We start from the raw sequence: 27,652 nt of genomic DNA on the forward strand, positions 1-27,652 counted from the left end.
GGGGGCCTCGTAGCAAGATGGCGGCGGCGGGGTCCGTGAGGCGCGGGCGGCGGCGACCGCGGCGCCAGTGAGGGGGCCCGGGGGCCCGGGCGGCTCCGGGCCGGGGCCCCGCCGCGGGACGGACCATGCTACGCTCCACTGGCTTCTTCCGGGCCATTGACTGCCCCTATTGGTCTGGGGCGCCCGGGGGACCCTGCCGGCGGCCCTACTGCCACTTCCGGCACCGCGGGGCCCGGGTCCCCGGCGCGCCCGGTGATGGCGGAGCGGCGCCCCCCGCAGCAGGTAATGCCCGCTCGCCTGCCCGCCTTGAGCTCGGCTCCCCGGCCCGGGTCTGGACTCCACCTCCGGGCCCGCTCAGGGTCCCCGTTCACGGCCCAGCTCCCCTCCCCACGCTCTTCGCGAGCGACGGTTCCCCCAGCCGGGTCCAAGACCACCCACCCGGGGACCCGGTGCAAAGCCCTGATTTTCTCTAAGCCTTCGTCTTCACGAGTGTGAGATGTCAACGGGGAGGACGCGTCCTGCCAGGGCTGTCTAGAGGGCAGAGTGCGAGCGCAGATTGACGACCGGGCACCGGGCCTGGCACGAGGGCGTTCTCGGGAGACAGGCGCGGCCGGCACGGGGCTGGCCCTGGACGCCTCCTGTCCCTGACTCGCGCCCGCTGCTCCCGGGCGCCCAGGTGCTTGTGGCCGCCCTTGTTTATTTCCGAGATCTGCCCTCGGGCCGCGCCTCTGGTAGCGGCCACCTCAGTCTCCGGTCGTTCGAGTCCGGAGGGTCCGAGGAGCGTCCCGTGTGTGTGTGTGTGTGTGTGTGTGTCGAGCCATGTGTCCAGCATGACGGGGCAGGGAGGAAGTCCAAGCCCACCTGAGTGGGCTCCGAGTGGAGGTTGGTGGACTCCACCTCACGGCGTCATGGTGGTTTTCATCGTCATGGCAGCGTTTCCTGGAGGAGACGTGGGGTTTGGATTGGAGGAAAAGAGGGACATCGCAAGGAAGGGCGTGGAGGGAAGGTTATGGAGTGTGATGTCATTCAGACTCCCCCGTGACCTCTGTCCCTTGAGAGTAGCTCTCTCCTTCCCCCATCCCCTGACTCCTTCTATCCCAGACTTCCAGATTGGGCGTGAGTTTCTTTTTCTTCTTCTTATTTTTTTAAAAAATTTTTTAAAGACGGGGTTTCAGCATGTTGGTCAGGCTGGTCTTGAACTCCCGACCTCAGGTGATCCGCCCGCCTTGGCCTCCAAAAGTGCTTGGATTACAGGCATGAGTTTCAAGCATTGATTTTACTTAACCCATGAGACAGCCTCAGCCCAGAACCTTTTCCTCCCAAAAGAGGAACACGTTCACTAGGATTCAGGAATAGGCCTGTTTTCTGGTTTTGCTAGAAAAGGCAGCCCTTTTCGGATCTCCCCGACGTGTGCCGAGGACGCCCGCAGCTGTAGTCGGTTGTTTGCGGTTGGACGGATGCAAGCATTCGCTTGTCAGTTCTCCACCTGCTCCCAGCATCTTCGCTGTGCCTGAGGCGGGCAATGAGAGCTGCCTGTGTGGCCGGCCTTGCTCTGGGACCTGCCGACAGATGTGCCACAGATTCCCGAGCATAAGGTCGTGACGTCCCGGGAGCACACAGCCGGCTTTGGCGGGGGCTGGGAGTTGAAGAAGGCAGTGCATGGGGGAGGCTCCTCGGAGGCTGTGACAGTCGACTCACGATGCTCGTTTTCACCCTGTTTTTAGAGGCGGGGTTTCTCTAGAGTCCAGGCTGGAGTGCAGTGGTGCGATCACAGCTCTTTTAAGCCTCGGTCTCCTGGGCTCAAGGGATCCTTCTACCTGAACCTCCTCAGTAGCTGGGACTACGGGCAGTGTGTACCACCACACCTGGCTCACTTTTGTAATTTTTTTTTTTTTTTTTTTTTTTTTTTTGTGGGGATAGGGTCTCACTGTGTTGTCCGGGCTTGTCTTAAACACCTGGTCTCAAGCAGTCCTCCTGCTTCGGCCTCCCAAAGTGCTGGGGTTACAGGTGTGAGCCACTGCACCCGGTGCAAGTCAGGCTTTTGATATCTGTCTGTATCCGCAATGGCCCGTTCGTTTCCCAAAGGCTCATTTTTGAGGGTCCCTTTGGTGGTGCAGTCTTTCTGTCTGCTCCACATTCCTCTGGGAAAATGCAGCTGCCTGCCTCTTAGCATGGTGTGTCTGCGTTTTCCTTTTGCTGGTGAGAAGGAACTCCTTTTCCCCGTCTGCTGGGGTGGAAGGGCTTCTTGTTACTGTCTGGAGAAGGCTGCTTTCCCCTGCAGAGAGGCAGGATCCAATCCCAGCTCAGTCTTCCTTGCTGGGAGGCTTCTGTGACCCTGTTTCCTCCTCAGAGACATACTCATCACGCTGCCCTCTGAAGACACCCCGGGGAAGTGCGTGTCTCATGCCTACCCCTCCAGATTTTCACACACCCAGTTTTCTGTGGGTTTTGAAGAGGCTGGCATGATCTAACTTCTGCCATATCCTCTCAAGAGGATTCCAGGGGGGACAGGGCAGTGGCCTCCAGAGAGGAGAGCAGGCAGGAATGCTGGCTTCCCTCCCAGCATTGAGAGCAGACAGAGATTCTGGTGAAAGGCCCTCAGCTAGCCCTGAGTACCTTCGGGGTCCTGCTGTGTGCTGGGCACATGCTGCATGGTGACCCTGTGAGCTAGGTGCTGTCAGTGGGGAAACTGAGGCTTATCAAGGAACGTGTTTTACCCACACCACCACCTGGCCAGGGCAGGCCTGAAGCCTCCAGAGGCCGGTGGGACTGAGCCGTGGCTCTCCTCCAGGTGGATTGCGACAGGAAAAGTGCAGGCTTCCCAGGGCCTGAGGGCCTGTCCATGATTCTGCCGGTCTCTGGGCACTTTGCTTTTTAAAGTAGTGTCTTTCTGGTCTGGGGTAAGGTTTGTTTTAGAAACACCCGAGAATGCAGAAAAGCCACAGAAGAGTGGCTTCGTCTGACCGAGTCAGCCCTGGGCAGACTCCTCTGGATCCCATGCCACAGGCCCGGGCAGCTCAGGGGGCTTCCTCCGGATCCCACGCCAGAGGCCCGGGCAGCTCGGGGGGCTTCCTCCGGATCTCACGCCAGAGGCCCGGGCAGCTCGGGGGGCTTCCTCCGGATCCCACGCCAGAGGCCCTGGCAGCTCGGGGGGCTTCCTCCGGATCCCACGCCAGAGGCCCGGGCAGCTTGGGGGCCTTCCTCCGGATCCCACGCCAGAGGCCCGGGCTTGGTGTGCTGGAGCCACGGCTGGGACTCTGCCTCGCAAATGAGGTTGGATTCTTATTTTTTCGGGGACTTTTCCCAAGATTCCCTCACCTGACTTCTTGAGTGCCTGGGGAGTTGGAAAACCTGGGTTCTGGGTCCAGAGCCTGCCGCTAGGCGTGGGCCATGGGAGTCGGGACACAACACGTGCCTGTGGCTGCTTTTGGTATTCCTGTTTTAAGATTCTTTGCTTAGGTTTTCAGTAGAGCAGTGACTGATCCCAATAGGGTAGTTCCGCACCCAGGAGATGTCGGGAGATGTCTGGAGATGTTTTGGGGCTGCAGGCACAGAGGGCAGAGGCCAGGGACAGTCCCACAGACAGAGATCCAGCCTGGGATTGGTGGTGCAGGGCAGGTGGCCTAGCATGTTTTTGTGTTTTCTTTTTTTTTTTTTTTTGCAACACAGTCTGGCTCTGTTGCCCAGGCTGGAGTGCGGTGGCGTGATCTCAGCCCCCTGCAGCCTCCGCCTCCTGGATTCAAGCTATCCTCCTGCCTCAGCACCCCTACCCCAGTATCTGGGATTACGTGCATCCGCCACCGCGCCCGGCTAATTTCTCTATTTTTAGTAGAGACGGGGTTTTACCATGTTGGTCAGGATGGTCTCGAACTCCTGACCTCAGGTGATCCACCTGCCTTGGCCTCCGAAAGTCCTGGGATTACAGTCGTAAGTCACTGTGCCAGGCCTGTTTCTGTGTTTTCAGGAGGGCGGGCTGAGCTGGCGGTCTGGCTGTAGGGAAAGGCAGAGGCCCTGAGAAGCAATCCTGCTCCTACAGCCTGAGATGGGAGAGGCGGAGCAGCTCCCTGGGGCTACGGTCAGCAGGGACAAGCGGTCAGCAGGGAGGCGCTCTGGGACTCCTGTGGTGCCTGAGCCCGCCCCCACCTCCCGAGCCCACCACAGCTTTACCGTCTACTCCGGGGACTGCAGACTTGAGGCACAGGTGCCACTGGCCGGCCTCTGTCCCTACGGCGACCACAGCCTGGACTGAAGGCGTCTTGCTTGGTTTTGCGTTATGCAGAGCTCGCTAGGAACGCCTGGGCCTACACCTGCTGGGCGTCGCCCCCTTGAGCCTGTTGCTTCCTGAACCTCCCTCGGCCTCGGTGAGCTCTTCCGCACGGTGGGGTCACTCCAAGTGCCAGCTGCCCTCTCCTGGCGTCTGAGTGTAACGTGAAGCATTGTGTGAGCTGTGCCCTAGCAGGGCTCACTTCTGATAAAGACATGCCGTCCTTTGCTCTCCTCCTCAGCTCAGAATCCCCTCTGCAAAGCAATCCCTAGAGAGGAGCAGGCAGGTTTCGGGCGCGCCTTGCGTGCTCGGGGCCGTGGCTGCGCTGTCCACGTGCTGTGGGTAGACTGACGGTGTGATCTGTTGCAGAACAGAAAGAAAAAACCTGAAAAGGAAATGAGGTGGAAGGAGACGCCCGGGGAGCTGCGAGCCTGTTGGGGCTGTTCCGGGGTCTCTGAGCCTCCCGGGGACCTCTCACGTTGCTTTTCCACCTCCTCTGCCAACAGCTGAGTCCTCAGGGACCCTTGGAGGAGCTGGCTGGCTGGGGGCGGTCCCTTCCTTAGGCTCCCAGAGCTTTCTGGAAGGGCTGCAAGGACGAAGCACTCCACCCCGTGACAGGCTGTGTGCATGGAGCCCGGGCTGCTGGGCATGCCTCTGCCTCCTGCCTCAGGAAAGGAGTGCTGTGGGGGGGATTCGAGCAAGCTGGCTTAGCCTGGACACTCACCACCGAGCTTCACTGTCCTGGAAAACCAGGAGCTGACCCAGCTGCCCTCCAGGGTCTTTCTGGGTCCATTTGGACTCAGTGTGTGGGGCCAGGCTGTGGGGACTCGGGAAGCAGAAGCGGAGGTGGGGGGAACAGATGGGGGGTGGGCCCGGCGCCAGGAGAGAGGGCAGCTAGCACTTTGGCCATGGAGTGGGGACCGCCCCCAAACACTGGAAGAAGTGGACTTTGGGGGAGTGGACAAGACGTAGGGAGGCCCTGCCCTTTGCGCTCTGCAGGCTGCGCGCCCTCGCTGAGGTCCGGGGCAGGGGCTGGGTTGGCCCACCTTGCTAGCCAGCACCCCGACCCCCAGCACCTGCACACAGGTCAGCAAGTGACAAAAGCAGCCTGTGCTTGCAGTCACCTCCTTAGGCACTATGGTGACCGTTCTCAGAACAGCTGTGAACCCTGCACGCCAGCTTCTCTCTTCAGCTTTTCTGTGGGTCCCCAGAATAGGCTCTGTGGCTCCTGGATGCTTTGAGGCCTCTGTGCCCGAGGAGAGCGCAGGGGCCCCCGAAACACCCGCGGGGAAATGTGCTTTGGGGACAGAAAAGGCTCTGGGGTGAGAAGGAGTGGAGAGCAGCACTCTCCACTTGATTCGCGTGGACAGCCAAGGTGGGCTGTTCACAGGGGTGGAGGGGCAGGGGAAGAAGGCCCCTGAGGCCCCATCCCGTCACCTGGCAGCAGTCAGGCCCTGCCCGGACATTTGTACCCTTCTGGTTTTTTGTCAGTTGTTTTTGCTTTTGTTTGAGAGGGAGTTTTGCTCTTGTCACCCAGTCTACAGTGCAGTGGCACAATCTGGGCTCGCTGCAGCCTCTGCTTTCCAGGTTTAAGCAATTCTCCTGTCTCAGCCTCCTGAGTAGTTGAGATTACAGGCACTCCCACGCCCAGCTGAATTTTGGTAGTATTAGTAGAGATACAGTTTCCCCATGTTGGCCAGGCTGGTCTCAAACCCCTGACCTCAGGTGAGAGGCCTGCTTTGCTGGGATTATAAGTGTGAGCCACCAAGCCCAGCCTATACCCTTCTGTTTCTACAGAGGTTTTTTTGCGGGGAGACTGAGTCTCACTCTGTTGCTCAGGCCAGAGTGCAGTGGCGCAATCTCGGCTCACTGCAACCTCCACCTCCCGGGTTCAAGCAATTCTCCTGCCTCAGCTTCCCAAGTAGCTAGGACTACAGGCATACACCACCATGCCAGGCTAATCTTTGTATTTTTTAGTAGAGACAGGCTTTCACCATGTTGGCCAGACTGGTCTTGAACTCCTGACCTCAAATGGTCTGCCTGCCTTGGCCTCGGCCTCCCAAAGTGCTGGGAATTACTGATGTGAGCTACCACACCAGCCTGTTTCTACATAGTTTTAAAAGGCAGCCAACCCCTGTCCTGGTTACCATCCCTGTGGCCCGGCCCCACGCTGGAAGCCTTGGGACAGCAGCACTTTCTATCGTGGCATGTGGGGACAGCTGCCCCATGAGGTGAGTAAATGCCCAGAGCACCTCAGAGAGTGGAGCTGGAGCTGGTGGTCCCGGGTCAGGAAGGGACTCTTTTGTTTTTCTGCCCGGGACCCTGCTGTGTGGCTCCACCTGCTGGGCAGCCCTGGCACTGCACTGTCCTGGTGGGAGGGCCGTGCTTGGAGCAGAGGGGAGGCTCCCATCTCAGCCCTGGGAGCCGAAGAGGACCCTGGGTGGGGTGGGCCAGTGCGGGCCCCAGGCCCTGCTGCTGCAGGCACAGCCCAGCCTTCACAGCAGGCTCTGAGACCTGGGCGGAGTCTGGCGTGGGGGTCGGGCAGAGCTGGGCCACCTTGGGTTTCAGGGAGGGTCTTAGAAGCAGCTGGGTGGTGAAGTTCCAGGCCTTCAGCACTGGTCAGGCCCCTCCTGGAAGCCCTCTTCAGGGCCCTTGTGCTTCAGGAGCTGTGGGGCCTCCTCTGGGTGCAGAGCGCTGGGCCCTTTGCCTCTGAGCAGCGGGTTTCTATTGAGTGGGCTGTGTGTAGAGGGCCCAGGGCGCACGCATGTCCAGGATGGGGCTGGAGGATGTCCGCCGTAAGGGTTGGAGGGGGTCTCAGGAGCAGAGCCCCTGGAGTGGATGTATGGCCGCCTGTGGGGAACTCAGGGTTACTCTGCCGTCCATAGGAGGTGCACTTCAGGGGTGCTTTCCGCCATACCCCTCTTCCCAGAGAAGCCCATTGTGGGGTGGGTGCTCCCCTGGACACCACCAGCCCCCACCTTGTACTTCGCAAAGATCATTTCAGCTGGTGCGCCTCTGGTGCTGTGGCTGTTATGGGAATGTCCTCTCCTTCTCCACCTTCAAAGCCAAAGGCCACCCAGGTGACTCCCCTGGAAGCTGGGTCTGGGTAGTCCTGGCTTATCTGTCACGCCCCAGTCTCCGGCTTATTTCTCCTGCCGGTTAAGCCTTAGGCAGGAGATGTCTGTTTCCTTCTGGGTTCCCTGCCTGGCCTGGAGCAGCCAGTCCGATGATGCCTCGTTACAGTATGAGGCCTGCGGGCCCACCGAACTGTCTCCCCGAGGAGGGGCTGGGCCTGCCGGGTTCTTTAGCACCACTGAGTCTTTCTGTCTGGGTGGGAGCTGCGTGGGGCCCTCACTGGCACTGGGTGTCTTCATCTGTGAAATGGGCTGATGTGGACAGGGTGGTTTCGAGGACTGACTGAGGGAAGGCAGTGAGCTTGGACAGGTCTCGAGAGAGAACACGCAGGAAGTTCGGGGTGGGGTCTTCGTGCTCCATGATCTTGTCATTTTCACTGTCTTCTGGTCTCCGACTGTGGTTGGAGATCGTGCTCGTGTGGATTGAGTGTCGGGGGGCAGGGGCACAGAGGAGAGTGGATGCCCCGGATGAGGGGTTTCTGGGCTGAGGGAAGGTTTGGGGGCCAGGACATGGCCTTGGGCAGACATATTGTTCCCAGACCTCACACCCAGAACCCTGGAGGAAACACCGTCATCCATGACATCCAGCCCACCCCGGGGCTGTAGGGCGCTGGTCTTAGGAGATGTGGCCAGGATGGGTGGTGTAGGGAGTGGGTTCTCCCGAGGCTGGGGAAGATGGCCACCCAGGCATGGTGGCCTCTCAGGACCACTGTGACTGGGTGCTGCCTCCCAGTCCTGGCCCCAGGGTGAAGTAGAAAGGAAGGGGGAGCACCCAGGCCAGGCCTCTAGAGGGTGGCTTTTCCCTTCAAACAGTTAACCTTGTTTCCCGGAAACAGATTCACCTGGGCCCATCCAGGAGGGAGCCCACCTGCTTCCATCCAAATTAATTCCCAGCCATGGGACAAGGCTTGGATGGGCCCCTCCCATCTCCAGAGTCAGCATTTATTTATGTACTGACTTGCGTGTTTATTTGTATACGTTTCACTGCCTGGAGTGCAGTGCTGCAATCTTGGCTCACTGCAGCCTCTACCTCCCAGGTTCAAGTGATTCTCCTGCCTCAGCCTCCCGAGTAGCTGGAATTACAGGCGCCTGCCACCACCTGGCCAATTATTATTATTTTGTATATTTTAGTAGAGACAAGGTTTCACCATGTTGGCCATGATGGTTTTGAACTCCTGACCCCAAGTTATCCGCCAACCTCAGCCTCCCCAAAGTGCTAGGATTACAGGCGTGAGCCAGTGCACTCCACCCAGAGTCAGACTTCAGATGTGTCCCCCGGGCTCCTGGGGCACCCAGAAGCATGCAGATGCTCTCCTGGCACCTTTCCCGTCCTGACAGGTACCCAGGCCTGGCCCTCTGAGGCGGGATGGGAGGGGGCAGCCCGGGAGGCAGCGTCAGGTGCCCCCTGTTCTGAGCTGCAGGCTCCTTGGCTGAGACCCTGGCAGATGCCTCTGTGAAACTTCCAAAGCTGGCTGGAGTGCTCAGGCCAGGACGCTGCCTTCCAGCACCAGCCCCAGAAGGAAGGAGGCCTTGACCTTGGCCTTCTCCGGCCGCCTGGAGTGCCTGCTTGCTTTTTGGTGCAGCCTTTGCGGAGGGGAGGCAGCCTGTACCCAGGAGTGGAAACTCCCTCTGCAGAGGGTGCCGCTCCCACCTCCAGGCACACCTGCTCTTTCCCACCTGTGGGCTGAAGGCTGGGGCAGGTTTCATAGCCCTTGCAAGTACAGCCCCTCGAGGTGGCTCATGCCTGTAATCCCAACACATTGGGAGGCCAAGTTGGGCGAGTCATGAGGTCAGGAGTTTGAGACTAACCTGGCCAATTTAGTGAAACCCATCTCTACTAAAAATACAAAAAAATTTAGCGGGGTGTGGCATTGGATGCCTGTAATCCAAGGTACTCCAGAGGCTAAGGTAGGAAAATTGCTTGAACCTAGGAGGTGGAGGTTGCAGTGAGCCAAGGTCATGCCACTATACTCCAGCCTGGGCTACAGTGTGAGACTCTGCCAAAAAAAAAAAAAAAAAAAAAAAAGGACAAGCAATGCTTTGGGAGGCTAAGGCAGGAGGCTTGCTTGAGCCTGGAGGTTTGAGACCAGCCTGGGTATGATAGCGAGACCCACGTCTTTATTAAAAAAAAAAAGAAAAGAATTATCAGGATGTGGTGGTGCTCGCCTGTGGTCCCAGCTACTTACCAGGCTGAGGTGGGAGGGTTACTTGAGCTAGGGAGGCAAAGCTTCAGTGAGCTGTGATGGCGCCACTGCACTCCAGCCTGGGCGACACCCATCTCAACAGAACAACAGAGCAAGTGCTCACACAGGCTCCTGTTAGAAAGATACGTCCACTCCCCCAGATCGGGCCCTTATCACCTGTCCCTGTCCTCCACCGCCCTCTGTTCGGGGTGGGGAGTGGGGGATGGGTGCCTGGCTTCACTCCTGGGAGGCAGGTGCTATTCCTTCCAAGACCTCCCCAAAGCATCTTCCTGGGGAAGTGGTCTCTCCTTTGAGAATCCAGTGTCCGGTGGTCTGGATTTCCTTCCTTTGGGAAGGGCTTGAGGGTGTCTACTGGCTGCTGTGTGTATTGCCCATGGCTCTTGGCTCCCCTGGGCCAGGCTGATCTTGTGTCTTAAGAGTCCCAGGGTCCAGGGAAAGGAGGTGGAAGCCCTGAGTGGAGTGCGTCATCCTCAGCCCCTCAGATGCCTCAGTTCCTGCCCTTCTGGGGCCCAGTCTCGCAGCTGCCCACCTCTGCCTGGGGAGGAGAGCCTTCCCGTTGGGCGGGCGCTCCCTCCCATCCGCATCCCTGTTAGTCCTAACTTGAGAGGGAGACCCGAGTGTCCCTGACCTGGGCTTGCCCCTCCTCGGTAATTGTGCTCTGTCAGCTCCCCCACTGAGTCTCTGCAGCTCACTCCGCAGTGGCCTTGGCCTGGCACCTCCATATCACTGGGTAGCCAGGACTTCCGGGGCTGGGGGAGGGCTGGCACTGGCTGCCCTATTCACCAGGAGGGTGGCAGGGGTGGCGTGCTCTGCAGCCCTCCCCTGGGTGGGGGCTGACACCCAGCCTGAGTTAGGCACCCTGCTGGGAGCACCCTCCTGCCCTGGGGGCCGTCCCTCCCCGTGCAGAGGAGCTGGCAGCCACAGTTACTGATAAGTTGGGTGCCCTTGCTGACTCCCAGGGTCCTCGGCTGTGAGGCGATGGCAGAGTGGGCGCCTCTGCGCTTGCTGAGCATGTGGGGTGACACTTCCTGGAAATGCCTCAGGTGTGGCCTGGCACAGGCCAAGAAGAGCCTGGCGGCTTCACCTGTGGCTTCCGTGTGACTCCCTGCCCGCCCTTACCTCATGGCCCAGCACACAGTCCACGGAGTTCTGGATGGCCCAGAACAGACACGGGGATCCTCCCACCTGTCTAAATGAGACTTCACTTCCTTCTGTTTTAGAAACAGGATCTTGCTCTGTTGGCCAGGCTGGAGTGCAGCGGTGTGATCATGGCTCACTGAAGCCTTGACCCCCTAGGCTCAAGCAGGCCTCCCACCTTAGCCTCCTGAGTAGCTGGGGCCACAGGCGCACACCACCGCGCCCAGCTAATTTTTGTATTTTTTGTAGAGTCAGGGTCTTGCCAAGTGCCTAAGCTGGTCTTGATCTCAAGCTGTCTGCCCATCTTGGCTTCCCAAAATGCTGGGATTACAGGCATGAGTCGCTGAGCTCGGCCCTAAACGTCATTTTAAAAATGGGCATAGCATTCTCGTGATTTCAAGGGAAGGGCAGCAGCTGCTGCTACAACCCCTCTTCCCACCTCTGTAGCCTCAGGGTCCCCGCCTCCTGCTGTCTCTGCAGGATTCCCTGGAACAAGAGGGGCCTTCCGCCTTCACAGGGACGGGCAGCGGGCAGTGTGATGTCCACTGCACTTTCATCACCGAGGGGAGCTGCTTTCCTTCCCTGTGGTTCTTAAAGCAGCACACACACTCTCAGCTCTGGGCTGAGAAGTCCAAAATTGGCCTTGCTGGGATCAAATCAAGCTGTGCAGGGCTGGGCCCTCCTGGACGCTCCAGGGGAGAATCCAGTTCCCGCCTTTCCCAGCATCTGGAGGTGCCTGCATCCCTGAGCTCAGGCCCTTCCTCCCCCTTCACAGCCTTGGTGTGGCCTCTTGATCTCTCTGGCACTCACCCTTCCGCCTCTGTCTTTGAAGGACCCTGTGAGGGCGCCGGGGCCCGGGATAGCCCAAGACATCCACCCACCTCGAAGTCCTTCATTCAGGTCACATCTGCAGTCTCTCTGGCTGAGTGACTGGCCTGGCCTGGCCACAGGTTGCAGGGGTTGGGAGGGGACCTACCCGCAGAGGCACTTGTTCTGCTGGTGGGTGTGTCTCGGGTGAGCAGCTTAGAAACCCGCCAGTTCTTTCCTGTGCCTGCCGGGTTTCCAGGGGTGTGGGGGCCCTCCGGGACACTGGCAGTTCTATTGCTGTTCTCTGCACCGTCCTCAGTGGGAGGTCTTGAGCCTGCCTCCCCTTGGCCACGTCCAGCCATTTGCTCCTTATCAGCCTGTTGGGGACGCAGGTCAGCGTTTGAGTCCCTCTTGGCAGTCAGCGTTGGGTGCAGCATAAATTAAGGCCAAATTGCATTTGCTGCACCCAGTGAGATGGCGGGCTTGGTGTGGGCCCAGCCAAGGCTTTGTTGCAATCTTGGATCTGGTTGGGTTTGTGGAGTTGCTTTTCAAAGGCAAGAGCCTGCGACACTCCTTGCCCCTCTTCTTCCCCGTAGGGCTTGTGCCTCCCGTTTAACCCCGGCTGACCTGCGTTTAGGCTTCTGGGGCCTCTCCTGCGTTATGATTCACTGTTGTGTTTTTGCAGTGAGGGCTGCACCAGAGCGTCCGTGCCTCTGCCCTGCGCAGGCCGTCTGTGGCACGGGTTCTTAGGCTCTGAGTCTGAGGGTGGTGGCGTTGAAGCTGCCTGGGATGGTTGCAAAACTGCTCTGCAGAATCTCAGCCTGTCTACGGCCCCCTCCGTGAGGGACAAGGGAGACTGCACCCCGTTTACAAGTTCTGGGAGGTCTTTGGAGCCATTTCCTGCCAACTCCAGGGCGTCAGACCTACTGACTTTTCTTTAGAGATGTTACAGAATTACATTCAGTAGGATTTTATGTTTTTATGTTGGGGTTGTGCTTTGTTGCCCAAACCGGAGTGCAGTGACACGATCCTGGCTCACTGCAGCCTCAAGCTCCTGGGCTCAAGTGATTCTCCCACCTCAGCCTCCCAAGTAGCTAGGACTCTAGGTGTGTGTCACTATGCTTAGCTCACTTTTTTAAAAAAAAATTATATGTTTTTCTTTGCTATCAGTTTAGCCCTTTGAAGGATCAGCTAACTTTTAAGTATTCTTTTTAAGAGAGGGGATCCATGTTGTCCAGGGTGGTCTTAAACTCCTGAGCTCAAGCCCTGCCTGGGCCTCCTGAGGTGCTGAGGTTACCGGTGTGATCCACTGTGCCTGGCCACGTTGAGTAGCGTTTCTGGTGGTAAACTTGTAAGTTTCTAGACTAAATAATCGAAGTTGGTTTTTATTCCTTCGCTGGAACCTTGGACTCCACTTGCTCCTCCCTCCCTCCCTCCCTCCCTCCCTCCCCCCTCCCTCCCTCCCTCCCTCCTTCCCTCCCTCCCTCCTTCCCTCCCTCCTTCCTTCCTTCCTCTTTCTTTTCTTTTTTTTTTTTTTTTGAGATGGAGTTTTACTCTTGTTACCCAGGCTGGAGTGCAATGGCGCGATCTCGGCTCACCGCAACCTCCGCCTCCTGGGTTCAGGCAATTCTCCTGCCTCAGCCTCCTGAGTAGCTGGGATTACAGGCACGTGCCACCATGCCCAGCTGATTTTTTGTATTTTTTTAGTAGAGACGGGGTTTCACCATGTTGACCAGGATGGTCTCGATCTCTTGACCTCGTGATCCACCCGCCTCGGCCTCCCAAAGTGCTGGGATTACAGGCTTGAGCCACTGCGCCCGGCTGCTTTCTTTTCTTTCTTTCTTTCCTTCGAGTTTCACTCTTACTGCCCAGGCTGGAGTGCAGTGGCGTGATCTCGGCTCACTGCAGCCCGCGTCTACCGGGTTCAAGCGATTCCCCTGCCTCAGCCTCCTGAGTAGCTGAGATTACAGGCACATGCCACCACGCCTGGCTAATTTTTGTATTTTTAGTAGAGTCAGAGTTTCTCCATGTTGGTCAGGCTGGTCTCAAACTCCCGACCTGAGGTGATCTACCCACCTCGGCCTCCCAAAGTGCTGGATTACAGGTTCGAGTCACCACGCCTGGCCTGCTCATGTTTTCTGTAACTCCTCCAGCCTGTCCCCACGTGAGCCTTCTGTGGTTCTGACTTCTGTGCTGTCATTGGTGGCACTGAGGTTGTAAAGGTCTGCTAGAGTACACCCTATTAATAACCGTATAAATAACATGCGAGTCACATGTTCCCAGATGTCCCCAGGAAGACAGTTCAGCCATGTGCTTTAAGCCAGGCTCAGCAGCTTGTGCCTGTAGTCCCAGCTATCTTGGAGGCTGAGGTGGGAGGATTACTTGAGCCTCGCAGTTCAAAGCCAGCCTGGGCAACATAGTGAGATCCTGCCTCAACAACAGATTTTAAAATTAAAAAATGTATTGGCCGGGTGTGGTGGCTCATGCCTATAATCCTAGCACTTTGGGAAGCCGAGGTGGGTGGATCACCTGAGGTCAAGAGTTCAAGAGCACCCTGGCCATCATGGTGAAACCCCATCTTTAAAAAAAAAAAAATTAAAAAATGTATTTAAAGTCAGCCAGGTGCAGCGGGTCACTTGAGGTCAGGAGTTCGAGGCTGGCCATCATGGTGAAACCCAGTCTCTACTAAAAATACAAAAATTAGCTGGGCTTGGTGGTGCACACTTGTAATCCCAGCTACTTGGGAGGCTGAGGCGGGAGGGTTGCTTGAACCCGGGAGATGGAGGCTGCAGTGAGCTAAGGTTGCACTCCTGCCCTCTAGCTTGGGCGACACAGAGAGACTCTGTCTCAAAAAAAAAAAAAAAAAAAAAAAAGTCTTCACAGTATCCTTATTGTGGATTTGGCAGTGTGGTCCCTTAGCTGGGCATGTCCGTGTCCTCCCCGCCCAACTCGGCCGTGGCCACTGCTCTGACCTCCGTTTCCCGGCCCCAGTGAATGTTCCCATAGGCAGGAAAGCCTGTGGGACAGAGCACTGAGCTCACCCCCGCCGGGTGCACGGCACGCGGCTGGCACACTGCTGGCGGGTGGGGCTGTGTTGGCTGAGGAAGCGCTCTCCTGTGTCCACTGTCAGGCTGTGGACACAGCCCGCCCCTGCCTCAGTCCAGCGCCCCTGCCTCAGTCCACACCCGCCTGCCCCCGGCGTCCCAGCCAGTTGAGTGTCTGCCCATCACGGTCATTGTATGCATTCTGTGAGCCATGTGAGCCTGCCTCCAGAACCCATGGAGCTGTGTGTCACACACCCCAGGCCTGCCCAGGGCCTGTCTGTCAGGGGCAAGGTCAGGCCCAGCACGGGGCCTGAGATGGCGACGCGGCCTGCACCAAGCTGGGCACCCCAGAGCCTTGGCGACACCAGTGTGTGGTGGGTTTCGGAGGCGGGTCTCTTCCCTTCCCTGCAGTTTGAGGCCGAGGCCACCCCCACGCGGGGAGCTCGTCTCCGGCAGGCTGGTCACGGCTGTGCTCTCTCTTCCCTCCAGGGCTGGGTTACGACCCCTACAACCCGGAGTTGCCCAAGCCCCCGACACAGAGGGAGAATGGCGCCCTCGGCCTGGGGGAAGAGCCGCGGCCTGACATGCTGGAGCTGGAGCTGGTCAACCAGGCCATCGAGGCCGTGCGCAGTGAGGTGGAGCTGGAGCAGCGGCGCTACCGGGAGCTGCTGGAGACGACCCGCGAGCACCGCGCCGGCGAGGCCCCCGCCCTGGCACCCTGCAGCCCTGATGCCAGCCCTGTCGTGGGTCTGGATGACGATGCCTTCCCCCTGGCCTTCCACTACAGCCCTGGCAGCCACAGCCTGTTAAGCCCCAATGCCAGCTACCAGCCCACCCCGCTGGCCCCCCCTGCCGAGTCAGGCAGCAAGTACTCGCTGGCGTCCCTGGACAGGGGTCAGGGCAGAGGCAGAGGGGGCAGTGGTGCCCTGGAGTACGTCCCCAAGGCCGTGAGCCAGCCCCGGCGGCACAGCCGCCCCATTCCCAGTGGCAAGTACGTGGTGGACAACTCCCGACCACCCACAGACCTGGAGTACGACCCGCTCTCCAACTACTCCGCCCGGCACCTCAGCAGGGCCAGCTCCCGGGACGAGCGTGCCGCCAAGCGGCCCCGGGGACCCCGCGGCAGCGAGCCTTACACGCCTGCCCCCAAGAGGCCCTGCGACCCTTTTGGCAGTTGTGAAGCAAGGTTCTCAGACTCGGAAGATGAGGCCGTCACGGCCCCCGGTGACGAGCCCACCACAGCCAGCACTCCCAAAGCCAGGGCTGACCCTGAGAGCAAGGCCTCTGGGCAGCCGCCCTCCAAAGAGAGCCTGGAGGCCGAGGCGGGCAGCCTGCGTGAGACCAGGGAGACCGCCGTGCAGTGTGACGTGGGGGACCTCCAGCCGGCCCCGCCCAAGCCCAGCTCCCCAGCCCAGGCCTCGCAGGATGGGGGCCGCCCCAAGGAGGGGAAACCCAAGAGGAAGAAAAGTGGGGCCCCACCTGCCCCCAGCTGTAAAGACGGTGCCCAGAGGAAGGACAAGACCAAGGACAGGAGCCGAGGGCGGAGGGAGAGGCCCCGCGTGGACAAGAAGGGCCCGCAGGCCAGCAGCCCCCGGCGCAAGGCAGAGCGGCTGGAAGGGACCAAGAAGAAGCCATCTTCGGCCACTCCTGTGGCCAGCTCAGGGAAAGGGAGGCCTGACCGGCCAGCTCGGCAGCCAAGCCCCGCAAGCGGGGACTCACAACCGGCGGCCAGCAGAGCTCCGCCCGGCCCCCCCCAGCTCCCCTGCAGGAAGGGCACCAAAGCCCCGTCGGGGAAGCTGGTGGAGCGCAAAGCTCGCTCGCTTGACGAGGGTGCCTCCCAGGACGCCCCCAAGCTGAAGAGGCGGGCCCTGAGCCACGCTGACCTCTTTGGGGATGAGAGTGAGGACGAGGCCACGGGGCTGGGGGAACCGAGCGTGCCGAGCGTGTGGCCCCCCACCCTCCCCGGCCTCAGCTCGGACTCAGACTCTGACTCGGACTCCAGCCTGGGCTTCCCGGAGGCACAAGGGCTGCCCAAGCGGCTCAAGGCCTCCCCGCCCCCCTCCCCCGCAAGGTCCTCCTCCTCGTCCTCCTCCAGCGCGGGGGCGGATGTGGACTACTCGGCCCTGGAGAAGGAGGTGGACTTTGACTCCGACCCCATGGAGGAGTGCCTGCGGATCTTCAACGAGTCCACCAGCGTCAAGACGGAGGACAGAGGCCGGCTGGCCCGGCAGGTGAGGCTCGGGTGCTCGGCCTGGGCTCAGGGTCGGCGACAGAGCTGAGGGCCTGGTGAGGGACGCTCCGTTCCGTCTGGAGTGGTTTCCAGGGGGCTCAGAGGCGTGGGGTGGAGGTGGCTCCTAAGTGCTGGCCCCTTAGCCAGTTTAAATCTCAGGGGCCCTGGAGCCCCCGAACCCCCAGCAGCCCTGCTGCCCCTCAACCACCCAGAGAGGTCACTGGCCTCTAGCCACCAGCCAGGTTCCTGTGGCCGCGTGCACACAGACTGTTCCCGGACCGGCAGGGGGGCAGGGGCATATTGGCATGCCCACCCACCCACCTCAGGTACCGGCTTCTAGCCCCTCTTCCTCTTCCTCCCCTCCTCTCCCCATCTCTTCTCCCCCAACCTGTGTCTTCTTCTCTAGCCCCTCTGTCTCCTACCCTCACCCCCCCATCCCATCCTGCCTCTCTATCCTCCCCACCGTCCTTGGCTTCCTCCCTCCCTCCCCCCAGCATGGGGAGCTCTTGCTCTCCAGGGCCATCCCCGCACCCCGCGTCTCCTGGCCCTGCGCCTTCACATTGGCCACCAGGGGGTGCTCGCCCCACACGAACTGAGACTGAGCCCTCAGCCCACAGCAGCTGCCGTGGCCTGTGCTGGCCTCACTTTCTGGTGTGCTTTCGTTCACTCTGCGGCCCTGGGGTCTCCACACTGGGGCCCTGGGCGCACAGGAGGGGTAGCCTTGGGGGCCTGCAGAACGTGTGACACCTACCCCACCTCCCCAACTGCCCCCACACAAAGCCCAGGGACTGGCTGCCCTGAGCCCTTAGCCCTGAGTGGCTGGCAGGGAAGTGTGAGCGGCTGGCAGGGAGGTGTGAGCGGCTGGCAAGGAGGTGTGGGGTGTGAGCGCCCTCCTGCCAGCTGCTGTTCCTGGGTCTGGACTGTTCCATTCCCCACTTGCTGGGGACGGTTTGAGGTTGGGGAGTATTGGTGCTGGCAGGGAGGGCAGACTAGTGCTGAGGGATGGACACGTGTCTTAGCCCCCCAAGGAAGAGAAGAGTGAGGAGAAGGGGCTTTCGGGTCTGACCACTCTGTTCCCCGGACAGAAGAAGAGGATCTCCCACCTCTCCAAGCAAGGCCAGGAGGTAAGGTCCGCAGAGGCTGGCAGGAACCTTTTTTTTGTTTTTAAAGATGGGGCGGTTGGGGGGGGGGGTTCTTGCTTTGTCACCCCGACTGGTCTTCCAACTCCTGACCTTGAGTGATCCTCCCACCTCAGCCTTCCAGTGCTGGGATTACAGGTGTGAGTCACCACACCCAGCTTCACCCCTTCATTTTATTTTGGAGACGAGTCTCGCTCTGTCCCCCAGGCTGGAGTGCAGAGGCGCCATTTCCACTCACTGCACCCTCCGCCTCCCCGGCCCAAGCAATTCTGCCTCAGCCTCCCGAGTAGCTGGGATTACAGGTGCCACCACACCTGGCTCATTTTTGTATTTTTGGTAGAGATGGGGCTTCACCATGTTGGCCAGGCTGGTCTTGAACTCCTGACCTTGTGATCTACCCGCCTCAGCCTCCCAAAGTGCTGGGATCATAGGCGTGAGCCAACTTCTGACCTTGTGTTCCGCACACCTCGGCCTCCCCAAAGTGCTGGGATTACAGGCGTGAGCTGCCACACCCTGCCCATCCCTTCTTAAAAAGTTATCCGTTCATACTCTCTGATTTCTTTGGGACATTGTTCCCGTAGATTTGTGACACTTTTCGTAAAGCGTCGTTGACTTTCCCGTTCATTCTTCCACCCCAGCCTCACCGTAAATTTGATGCTGACCTTTGCCTCGATTGCAGTGGAATCCTACTGCTGTGACTGGGGCGAGCCCCAGGGCGACCCCCACGGCGAGCCACAGACTGCTGGGCCGCGTGCGGCCTGGGCCTGGGCCCCTTGTCCAGCTCTGAGCCCCAGTTCCCTCCTCTGTAGCCCGGAGACAGTAGGGCTTGTCGGGCCCCTGTGCAGGAGCTTCGAGTTAGTGAAGGAAAAGCAGAGAGCGGTTCCTAGGCCAGCAGCCAGGAGTCCAGCCTCCCCAGAGGAGGGGCTTTGGGGAAGATGAGGTTTAGTGGGATTGGATTGGAGTGCCAGTCTAATTGGGTAGTCCCAGCAACCATGCCTTATTAGGGCTGAGGACACAGCCTGGGTACCTGGAGACACTGGGAGTGGGGGAGCCAGGAGCCACATGGCATTGAGGACCACTGCCCTGTGCTGCTTCCCCCAGGGAGCCCAGCAGCTCAGAAGGTGGCCAGGGAGGTGGTGCCCCTGGCCCCCGAGCTCCTTTCCCCGGGGCCACCTGCCCCAGGTACCCAGGTGTGCTGCCGGGCCTCAGCATTTGTGGTGTCGCAGGCGGAGCCCCCGAGGAGGAGTCCCGCGGTGCCCCTGGCCCGGCCCCCGACGGCGCAGGAGGTGTGTTACCTGCGGACTCAGCAGGCGCAGAGGGCATCGGTGAGCTTGCTGCAGGCCGCCCCCAGGCTGGAGAAGCCGTCTTCCGTCCACATCTCTGCCCCCGGTGAGAAGAGGAGGATCGCCCACGTCCCCAACCCCCGCTTAGCTGCAGGTGAGTCCCTGCCCAGGAGGCCTGTGCTGGGGGGCCGTGGACATGTGGGCAGAAGGAGAGGCGGCACTCTGAGGTCTCGGCTCACCTGAACCACGTGGCACATGATCACAGGGTGACCTTCGGCCCCCTCCTTGGGGCCCTCTGTGAAACGGGGCCTGTTACGGGTTACAGGATGCCTGGCCCAGCACCTTCCTGCCCTGACCTGGCCCCGGGGTCACTAGGGGTCCAGCCTGGCGGGGACTGGCCTGAACCAGGCCCCGGGCTAGAGCCTGTGGTGCCAGGGGAGTCAGGAGCCCTGTCAGCGTGGCGGCCTTGCAGGTGTGGCTTTCTGTCTGGCTTACGAGTGGGGGACGTGGCCTCAGATGGAAATGAGCACCCACCGTGCAGGGGCAGGGCTGTGTTACCTCCACTCCTAGGGGCACCCCCGCCAGGTCTTGTGGAAAGTCGGGCCAGGCCTTAGTGGGCAGTGCACAGGACCCTTCATGGCGGTTGTCCTGTCTTCTGCATCTCCACCTCAGTGGTATCTGCAGGGCGAGGAAGTGTCCCTTGGAGGCAGGCCACAGGTGAGGGTCCCCCACAAAGCTCCCAAAAACGCAGGATCCAGTCTGGGGGCTGGGAATGGCCCCCTGCATGTCTGGCACGCTCCTTTGGAGGGCATGGCTGCTGTCCAGAGAGCACCCTGGGCAGCCTGGTGGTTTGGAGCCCCTGCCTCCCTGGCACTGGCCAGAGGGCTGGAGGGCCAGCCCCCCGATTCCCCTGCAGATCCCACGGGTCCCCCGGCCCTCCTGTGCTGGATGCGGGCTGAGGCCCTCCTTAGAGCTCTCCAGGTCTCCGACCTCCCTTCCCCAGGCCCCTCACGGCTGAGACCTCGGCCCCAGGGAAGGGAGCTCACTGAGTTGCACTGATCCCAGGACCCCACTTGGTTCCCGTCTGTCTCACACTCAGGGTTGTTCTGTTGCTGATCTGTGGTGGGTGCTGAGCTGTTGCAGTGCCCCCGGGGCCTGCAGCCTGAAGGGGGTCTGGTCCCAAGCGCTGCCAGTGCTACAGGGCGGGCTCAGCTGGCCTGGGAGGACTCTTGTGGCTGCCTGCGCTCGCCCCAGGGTGTGGCCGAGGGAGCCTGGAGGGTCTCTGTCCATCCTTCCTGAAGAGCAAACCTCCCAGTGTGAAGGTTCGGGGTGCGGGGCAGGCAGCCCGCTTCCTCCCGGGCGGTCTGCGGTAGGACCAGCGGACTCAGCCTGTCTCACGCACACCCTTCTGGGGCCAGATGGGGTTTCGAGGGATGTCACTTTGAGACTAGGACCAGATGTCCCCACTCACAGCTCCCCTCCCTGGGTTGGCGCCAAGTCCCCGGTCCAGAAGCCCCTGTGCCACACGGACACACTTGCCCAGATTGCAGCTGCCTGCCTGGCCAGCCCCCGGAAACAGCCCCGGCAGGCCTGGCCTCTTCCCTCTTGGCAGGAGGCTTTGGTTTGTGACCTCATCAAAGGGCCAGGCAGAACACAGAGGCCCAGGGCAGGGCAGGCCGCTGGTCACAATGAGCAGGTGGGGGCACCCAGACCCTCCTGTCCTCCGTCTGGGAGTCAGGGCCCTTCCCTGAGACATCGATGCCTCGGGCTTGGGGTCGGAACATGTGGCAGAGGCCTGGACCGCCCCACCGGCGACGTGGCCTGAGCCGCCTCCATAGCCCGACCTGTGTCCCCGGCCTTGATGGACTTGCCTGAAGGCAGCTAGAGCCTCATGCCATTCCGCAGCCGCAGCCGCAGCCCCAGCCCCACGCCCCGGCCCGGGCCCCTGCGCGCAGAGATGCACGTGCTGTTGGCGCTGAGTGGCCGCGGCTGCTTGGTGCTCCACCATGCGGTGACGGGTGGCCACTCGCCCTGCGCCCACACCCCTTGTGCCCCGCCAGCCCCCACAGGTCCCAAGAGGACCCTCTCGGCCAGCAGCAGCCAGCCCTCCAATGGCCCCGAGCCTGGTGGCCAGCCGCTGAAGACGCGCACGTTGTCGGGGATGGCATCCAAGACCACCACCACCATCACCCCTAAGCGAATCGCCCACAGTCCATCCTTACAGGTAGCCGCTCCCGTCCCAGCCAGAACCACCACCCCCAAGGCCAGCCCCTAGGCCAGCCTCAGCGTGGCCCAGCTCCTCCTGGCCACATTGAGGCCTTGCCCCCTGCCCTTCGGGCCTGTGCACCCCACACTACAGCACAGCCCTCCCCCTCCCCTCCTGCTGCCCTGTGGGTTTTGTCTTGTTTTGCTTTTTTATTTTGTTGTTTGTTTGGTTTTTTGTTTTGTTTTGAGAGAGACAGTCTCTGTCGCCCATGCTGGAGTGCAGTGGCACAATCATGGGTCACTGCAGCCTCAACCTCCTGGGCTCAAGCGATCCTTCCACCTTACCCTCCCGAGTAGCTGGGCCCACGAGCTGGTGCTGCCACACCCCAGCTAATTTTTTTATTTTGGAGAGACAGGGTGTTGCTACGCGTTGCCCAGACTGATCTCGAACTCCTGGCGTCAACTGATCATCCTGACTCAGCCTCCCAAAGTGCTAGGATTGTAGGCATGCGCCACCACACCCGGCCTTCTTTTGTTTTTAATTAATAGACTACATTTTTCAAGCCATTTTAGATTTCTAGGAAAACTGAGCAGAAAAGTACAGCAGTTCCCATGTGCCCCATGCCCTCAGTCTCTCCTGCTGCTTTCACGTGCCCCATGCCCTCCTCGGTCTGTCCTGCTGCTCTCGTGTGCCCCGTGCCCTCGGTCTCTCCTGCTGCTCCCGTGTGCCCCGTGCCCTCGGTCTCTCCTGCTGCTCCCGTGTGCCCCGTGCCCTCGGTCTCTCCTGCTGCTCCCGTGTGCCCCGTGCCCTCGGTCTCTCCTGCTGCTCTCGTTGGGCCTTGGTGTGTGCGTCTCTGCTGGAACCCAGGCCGATCTGTCGCAGTTCACCTCACTGCTGCCTCCAGCCATGGTCATGGCTGCGTCGCGTTTGCGTTCCCCGAGAGAGGCCCTTACCCACGACTGCTTCTGCCTTCCCTCTAGAGTTTAAAGAAACCCATTATCCCTAAAGAATTTGGGGGCAAAGTCCCCACTGTCATCCGCCAGCGTTATCTCAACCTGTTCATCGAGGAGTGTCTCAAGTTCTGTACGTCCAACCAGGAGGCCATAGAGAAGGTGAGGTCCCCGAGCTGCTCTCTGGCCAGCCAGGTGGGGACTAGGGGTCCAGGCAGGTCCCCAGACATCCCCTATCGGCCTCTCAGCCGCGGCTGCGACCTGAAGCTGCCTGGGAGAGATGCGGGTCCCTGGGTCCCATGGCGACCCTACCGCTGCTCCCGGCACTAGCAGGCACAGGCTCAGCTGGCACCGCGTGTCCCCAGGCGCTGAACGAGGAGAAGGTGGCCTATGACCGCAGCCCCAGCAAGAACATCTACCTGAATGTGGCCGTGAACACGCTTAAGAAGCTCAGGGGCCTGGCCCCCAGCGCCGTGTCCAGCCTCAGCAGTGAGTCCCAGCAGCTGGGGAGGGGAGGCTCGGGGTGCTCTTGGGCTGGCGGCTGGGCCGGGACCCTTGCTGGGACAATCTCAGACAAAAGGAACCCATGGGTGCTGTGGGGCCACCTGCTCCCGGGCTCCCAGGCTTCCATCTCGGACGGGCCTGGCCCTGGCGTCCTTGCTGTCAAGCCGGGTCTCCGAGCCGAGGGGCCACCTGCTAATGGAGCAGCGGCCGCCTCTTCAAAGCAGGAGGCCCAGGGCTGGGGAGCACAGTGCATTAAGCTCTGGGGAGGAAGAAAGCGGAGGCCTGGGCGTTTCATTGCAGCCTCTCAAGGGTGCATTAAGCAATCACGGCCCCCGCCCCCGTCCCCGCCTCCATTAGTGCTCTTCGGGGCCCTGTGTTGGCTTTGCAGGCTGGGTGGCCCGTGAAGGCTGAAAGCTCTCGAAAGCCATTTTAGATCCAGAGTGCTGTTCTCCCGGCCCTTCCCCCTTCGCTTGAGGGGGTGGGGTGAAACCTTCAGCTGCGGGGTCTCTGCAGCCCAGGGGCCTACAGAGCTGGGGGCGGTCCTGCATTCCTCTGCCCAGCCTGTGTCTGCCTCTCCTCTTGCGGTTAGGATGGAACCCGGGGGAGCTGAGTTGGAGGTCTGAGGAGGGCAGGCTGGGTGAGAGAGCTGCGGGGTAGGGGTCTGAGCCAACTGGTTCACCCCTCTTTCCCCCAACCTTGCAGAAACCAGTGGCCGCAGGGTTGTGTCCCACGAGGTGGTGTTGGGGGGCAGGTTGGCCGCCAAGACCAGCTTCTCGCTCAGCCGCCCAAGCAGCCCCCGGGTGGAGGACCTGAAAGGTGAGGCCAGCCTCGCCCCTGCTGTGCCACATGGTGCCTTGTGGGCCCCTGCTGGCCCGGCTGCCTTTGCTGGTGTCCACCGTCCTGTGGGCCGTCCTGGGCAGGGGTTGAGCACCGTGCCTGTCCGCAGGGGCCGCGCTGTACAGCCGCCTCAAGGAGTACCTGCTCACCCAGGACCAGCTCAAGGAGAACGGCTACCCTTTCCCGCACCCAGAGCGGCCTGGGGGCGCCGTCATCTTCACAGCGGAGGAGAAGAGGCCCAAGGACTGTGAGTCTCTGGCCTGTATCAGCTTAGGCGGGCGGGTGCGGGACGTGGGCAAGGCCAGGCTCTCGGACCCCAGCGCAAGCCTCAGCTTCCACCCGGGTCCCCACCCACAGCTTCTTGCAGGACCTGCTGCCGCTGTGGCACTGAGTACCTCGTGTCGTCCTCGGGCCGCTGTGTCCGTGATGAGGAGTGTTACTACCACTGGGGACGGCTGCGCCGGAGCCGGGGTAAGGCTTGACCCAGACCCTCCCCTGTCCACCCAGGGCCCCCGGAACCGGGGTAAGGCCTTACCCAGACCCACCCCTGTCCACCCGAGGCCCCCAGAACCAGAGCACGGCTGTATCCAGACTCTTCCCCCGTCCCACTCAAGGCCTCCGGAACTGGGGTAAGGCCTTACCTGGACCCACCCCCGTCCACCCGAGGCCCCCAGAACCAGGGTAAGGCGGTATCCAGACCCTCCCCTGTCCCACTGAAGACCCCCGGGGTAAGGCCTTACCTGGCCTCCCCACCCTGGTCCCACCTGAGGCCCCCAGAACTGGGGTAGGGCTTTATTCAGGTCGAGGCCCGAGGCCCCTGGGCTGCGCTGTTGAGGGCAGAGCCAGGCCTAGCCGCTGGCCTCATTTTCTCTCCACTTGTTCTTTATGCAAAAGTAAGACACGAGCCTTCCCATGACAACATTATATGCCACCTGAAAAGCCTGTGCCCTTGCTTTCCTGCACCCTTGGTCTGTGAAAACGTGGAGGCTGTGGGCCCTGTGAGTGGAGGGCTTGTCCCACCCTTGGCCTACTGGTTCCATTCAGTCCCCCAGGCGGCCACGCTCAGGGCACACAAGCCAGCCTGGCACAGTCCGGTAGTGGCCCCTAAAGCCATCGCCTTGGGGGCGTCGGGGGGGTCCTGCCGGCGGCGGTGCTGCCCAAAAGGCCTCAGCAGAACCCGCTGGCTCGTGGGATCCCAGCCCGGCATCCTGGCTGCCAGACTGTGGCCCGGGCCTGATCTTCATCCAGCTCTGCCGAGAGGCTGACGCCACCTGTCCCGAGTCCCCATTCCCTAGTAGGGCTCAGCAAGTGTGGGTAGTCAGTGCTCCCGGGGGCTGTGGAGCGGGCCTGGCCGGGCCCTGACGGTGTGTCCCTGTCCCCTGCAGTGGCCGGAGGCTGGGAGACCCAGTACATGTGCTGCTCGGCTGCCGCCGGCTCTGTCGGCTGCCAGGTTGCCAAGGTGAGCCCTGACGTCCTGGCGCCTGTTCTCCAGACTTCCACCTCCCCTTCACTGATCTCGGGACCTGACAGGCCCCTGGGGGCAGCCTTTCCTGTGGTAACCAGAGAGTGCAGCGTCCCTAGACCCCAGGCCCTGTCGCTGGCCACTCCAGTCCTGGGAAGCCGCCTTCCCTGTGTCTTCTTGGCAACCCCCTTCCCCACCTGCTCCAGGGTCCCAGGCAGTGAACGGGCTTGATGGATGGCTAGGACCATCCCAAAGGTCTCACAGATGTGCCACCGCCCCCCCCGCCCCCACTGTGCCCTAAAACCGCCCTCATGTGCCTTCTCCACCCCCAGCAACATGTGCAGGATGGCCGGAAGGAGCGCCTCGAGGGCTTCGTGAAGACCTTTGAGAAGGAACTCTCCGGAGACGCCCACCCGGGGATCTATGCCCTGGACTGCGAGATGGTGAGGCTGTTCTCTGCCCAGCCTCAGGGTTAACATGGGGGAGGAGCTGGCCTGGCTCGGCTGCCCGCCCCCAGGCCTGTCTGGGCCTGGCTCAGAGGGCTTCTCTCACAGCACCGGCACTCACAGCTCCTGCCCTGGCCCAGCACCCCATGCTTCCTGGCACCTCGAAGCCCGTCGGGCTGTGGGCCCGGCTCTGCGTGTGAACGGGAGGCAGGAGGGCTTGGGGACAGGGGGTTGCTGAGGCCACACCCCACTCCGCCTCTCCCAGATGCCCCACAAAGTCTCTGGCCACATGTCCATGTCTGCAGGTGGGAGCCATGCCTCTGGTTTTGCCGGGCTCTGGAGACCCCAAGCGGGGCAAGGGAGGGGAGGAGGGAGACTGGTGCCCGGAGCGCATCTGAGGCTCGTCCCTCGCCCGCAGTCCTACACGACGTACGGCCTGGAGCTGACGCGCGTCACAGTGGTCGACACAGATGTGCACGTGGTTTATGACACCTTCGTGAAGCCGGACAACGCGATCGTGGACTACAACACTAGGTGTGGCCAGCTCCCCCCAGCCAGGGCCCCTCCCTGAAGCCCCTCCCTAGGTCCCGCCCTCCCTGAAGCCCCGCCCCACCAGCCTGCGCTTCCGCGCTGAGCCCTGGCACCCTCCTGCCCCCTCCCCCAGGTTTTCGGGCGTGACAGAGGCTGATCTCGCCGACACGAGTGTCACGCTGCGCGACGTCCAGGCCGTCCTGCTGAGCATGTTCAGCGCCGACACCATCCTCATCGGACACAGCTTGGAGAGCGATCTCCTGGCCCTGAAGGTGCCCTGCCGGCCCGGGGCCCTCGCGCTTCTCCAGGAGGGGCAGCTGCAGCCGACGTGCGCTGACCTCTGCCGCTGCCCGCAGGTCATCCACAGCACCGTGGTGGACACATCCGTGCTCTTCCCCCACCGCCTGGGCCTCCCCTACAAGCGGTCCCTGCGGAACCTCATGGCTGACTACCTCAGACAGATCATCCAGGACAATGGTGAGTGCCAGTGCCTCGCCCTCGGGCTGTCCCTGCGCAGGGGCCAGGTGCTCACCGCGTCTGCCCCGCAGTGGACGGGCACAGCTCCAGTGAGGACGCCGGCGCCTGCATGCACCTGGTGATCTGGAAGGTCCGAGAAGACGCCAAGACCAAGCGATGACGCCTGCCCGCCTCCCGCCCACCTCTCCTGCCGCCCCGGCCGGTCCTTAGCCCCAGGCCTCTTCCAAACAGTGCAATAAATCTCCGGTAACCCGTCCACCTGGCGAGGCAGCCCAGAGCAGCGGGACAAGCCGGTGGCCGGAGAACGCCTTGCCCAGCCCATCCCAGCCCACGTCCTGCCGCAGCCCCTGGCACCCCTCCCTGCCCTCTGCCTCCCAGACCTCTGGCGTCTCTATAAACTGCTGCTGACAGACACCAGGACCGAGCCCACCCCCGCCTGGCCCGCAGCCCCTCCTGCCCCTCCGGTCAGGCCCAGCCAGGCCCTTGCTCCCTCCCAGGTGGTGGCCAACACCTCTGCTCCTCACTCGGGGCGCGGGGTGGGCTTGTCCTGGGTTTGTTTGAGACAGTCTTTTTTTATTTTGTATTGTTATTTTTATTATTTTTATTTAAACCTGATGACTTGCACAGCCTTTTCCCACCGGGAAGAGTGGGCCTGCTGCCTTCCCACCTGGGGGGGTGGGGACGGGACAGACCCCAGCAGGGGCCAGGACCACACTCTGCCCAGCGTGGGCTGGACCTGCCTTCGGGCTCCAGGGGCTGGCCTGCCTTCGGGGCGGCCGCTTCCACCACTCGCCGCCCCAGCCCTGCACTCCGTGACCTCTGAGAACCCAGCCAGCCCCTCGTTAGCCCCAGGGCCTGCCGTCCGCGGAGCCCACTGGCCTCCGGACACTGTCTTCCCGCCGGAGCCCCATCTTCCTTCACAGGCTCTCCGGATCCCCTTTCCTTCACCTCCAGGCAGGGACGAATAAATGTTTGTATGGATTTTAGATTTCGTGCT

General features: G+C 61.3%; 1 protein-coding gene across 3 annotated transcripts; it reads left to right on the forward strand.

The window, feature by feature from the left end:
* Positions 1-27,643, forward strand: REXO1 (RNA exonuclease 1 homolog). 3 transcript variants are annotated; one of them, XM_039466605.2, is made up of 16 exons: positions 1-282; positions 15,080-16,821; positions 17,840-17,944; positions 19,186-19,396; positions 21,303-21,466; positions 22,429-22,560; positions 22,764-22,887; positions 23,605-23,718; positions 23,849-23,986; positions 24,097-24,210; positions 25,125-25,198; positions 25,534-25,644; positions 26,066-26,181; positions 26,312-26,450; positions 26,535-26,655; positions 26,727-27,643. In XM_039466605.2, the coding sequence occupies exons 1-16, from the start codon at positions 126-128 to the stop codon at positions 26,813-26,815; spliced, it is 3,651 nt and encodes a 1,216-aa protein (XP_039322539.2). In that variant the 5' UTR covers positions 1-125; the 3' UTR covers positions 26,816-27,643. The 3 variants fall into 3 exon arrangements, with proteins under 3 accessions (XP_039322539.2, XP_074240945.1, XP_074240946.1); XM_074384844.1 differs by lacking the exons at positions 26,312-26,450; positions 26,535-26,655; positions 26,727-27,643 and having other exon boundaries at positions 3-282; positions 25,953-26,135; XM_074384845.1 differs by lacking the exons at positions 25,125-25,198; positions 25,534-25,644; positions 26,066-26,181; ... (1 more) ...; positions 26,535-26,655; positions 26,727-27,643 and adding an exon at positions 24,300-25,118 and having other exon boundaries at positions 3-282.
* Positions 27,644-27,652: the final 9 nt, after the last annotated feature.

Source organism: Saimiri boliviensis, chromosome 14 (assembly GCF_048565385.1).
Source record: "Saimiri boliviensis isolate mSaiBol1 chromosome 14, mSaiBol1.pri, whole genome shotgun sequence".
Taxonomy (NCBI): Eukaryota; Metazoa; Chordata; class Mammalia; order Primates; family Cebidae; genus Saimiri; species Saimiri boliviensis.

Coding starts and splice junctions, on each gene's coding strand:
- REXO1 (XM_039466605.2), top strand. CDS start 126: ATGCTACGCTCCACTGGCTTCTTCCGGGCCATTGACTGCCCCTATTGG. Junction 21,467..22,428: donor CCCACAGTCCATCCTTACAG/GTAGCCGCTCCC, acceptor CCTTCCCTCTAG/AGTTTAAAGAAACCCATTAT. Junction 23,987..24,096: donor GGAGAAGAGGCCCAAGGACT/GTGAGTCTCTGG, acceptor CCCCACCCACAG/CTTCTTGCAGGACCTGCTGC.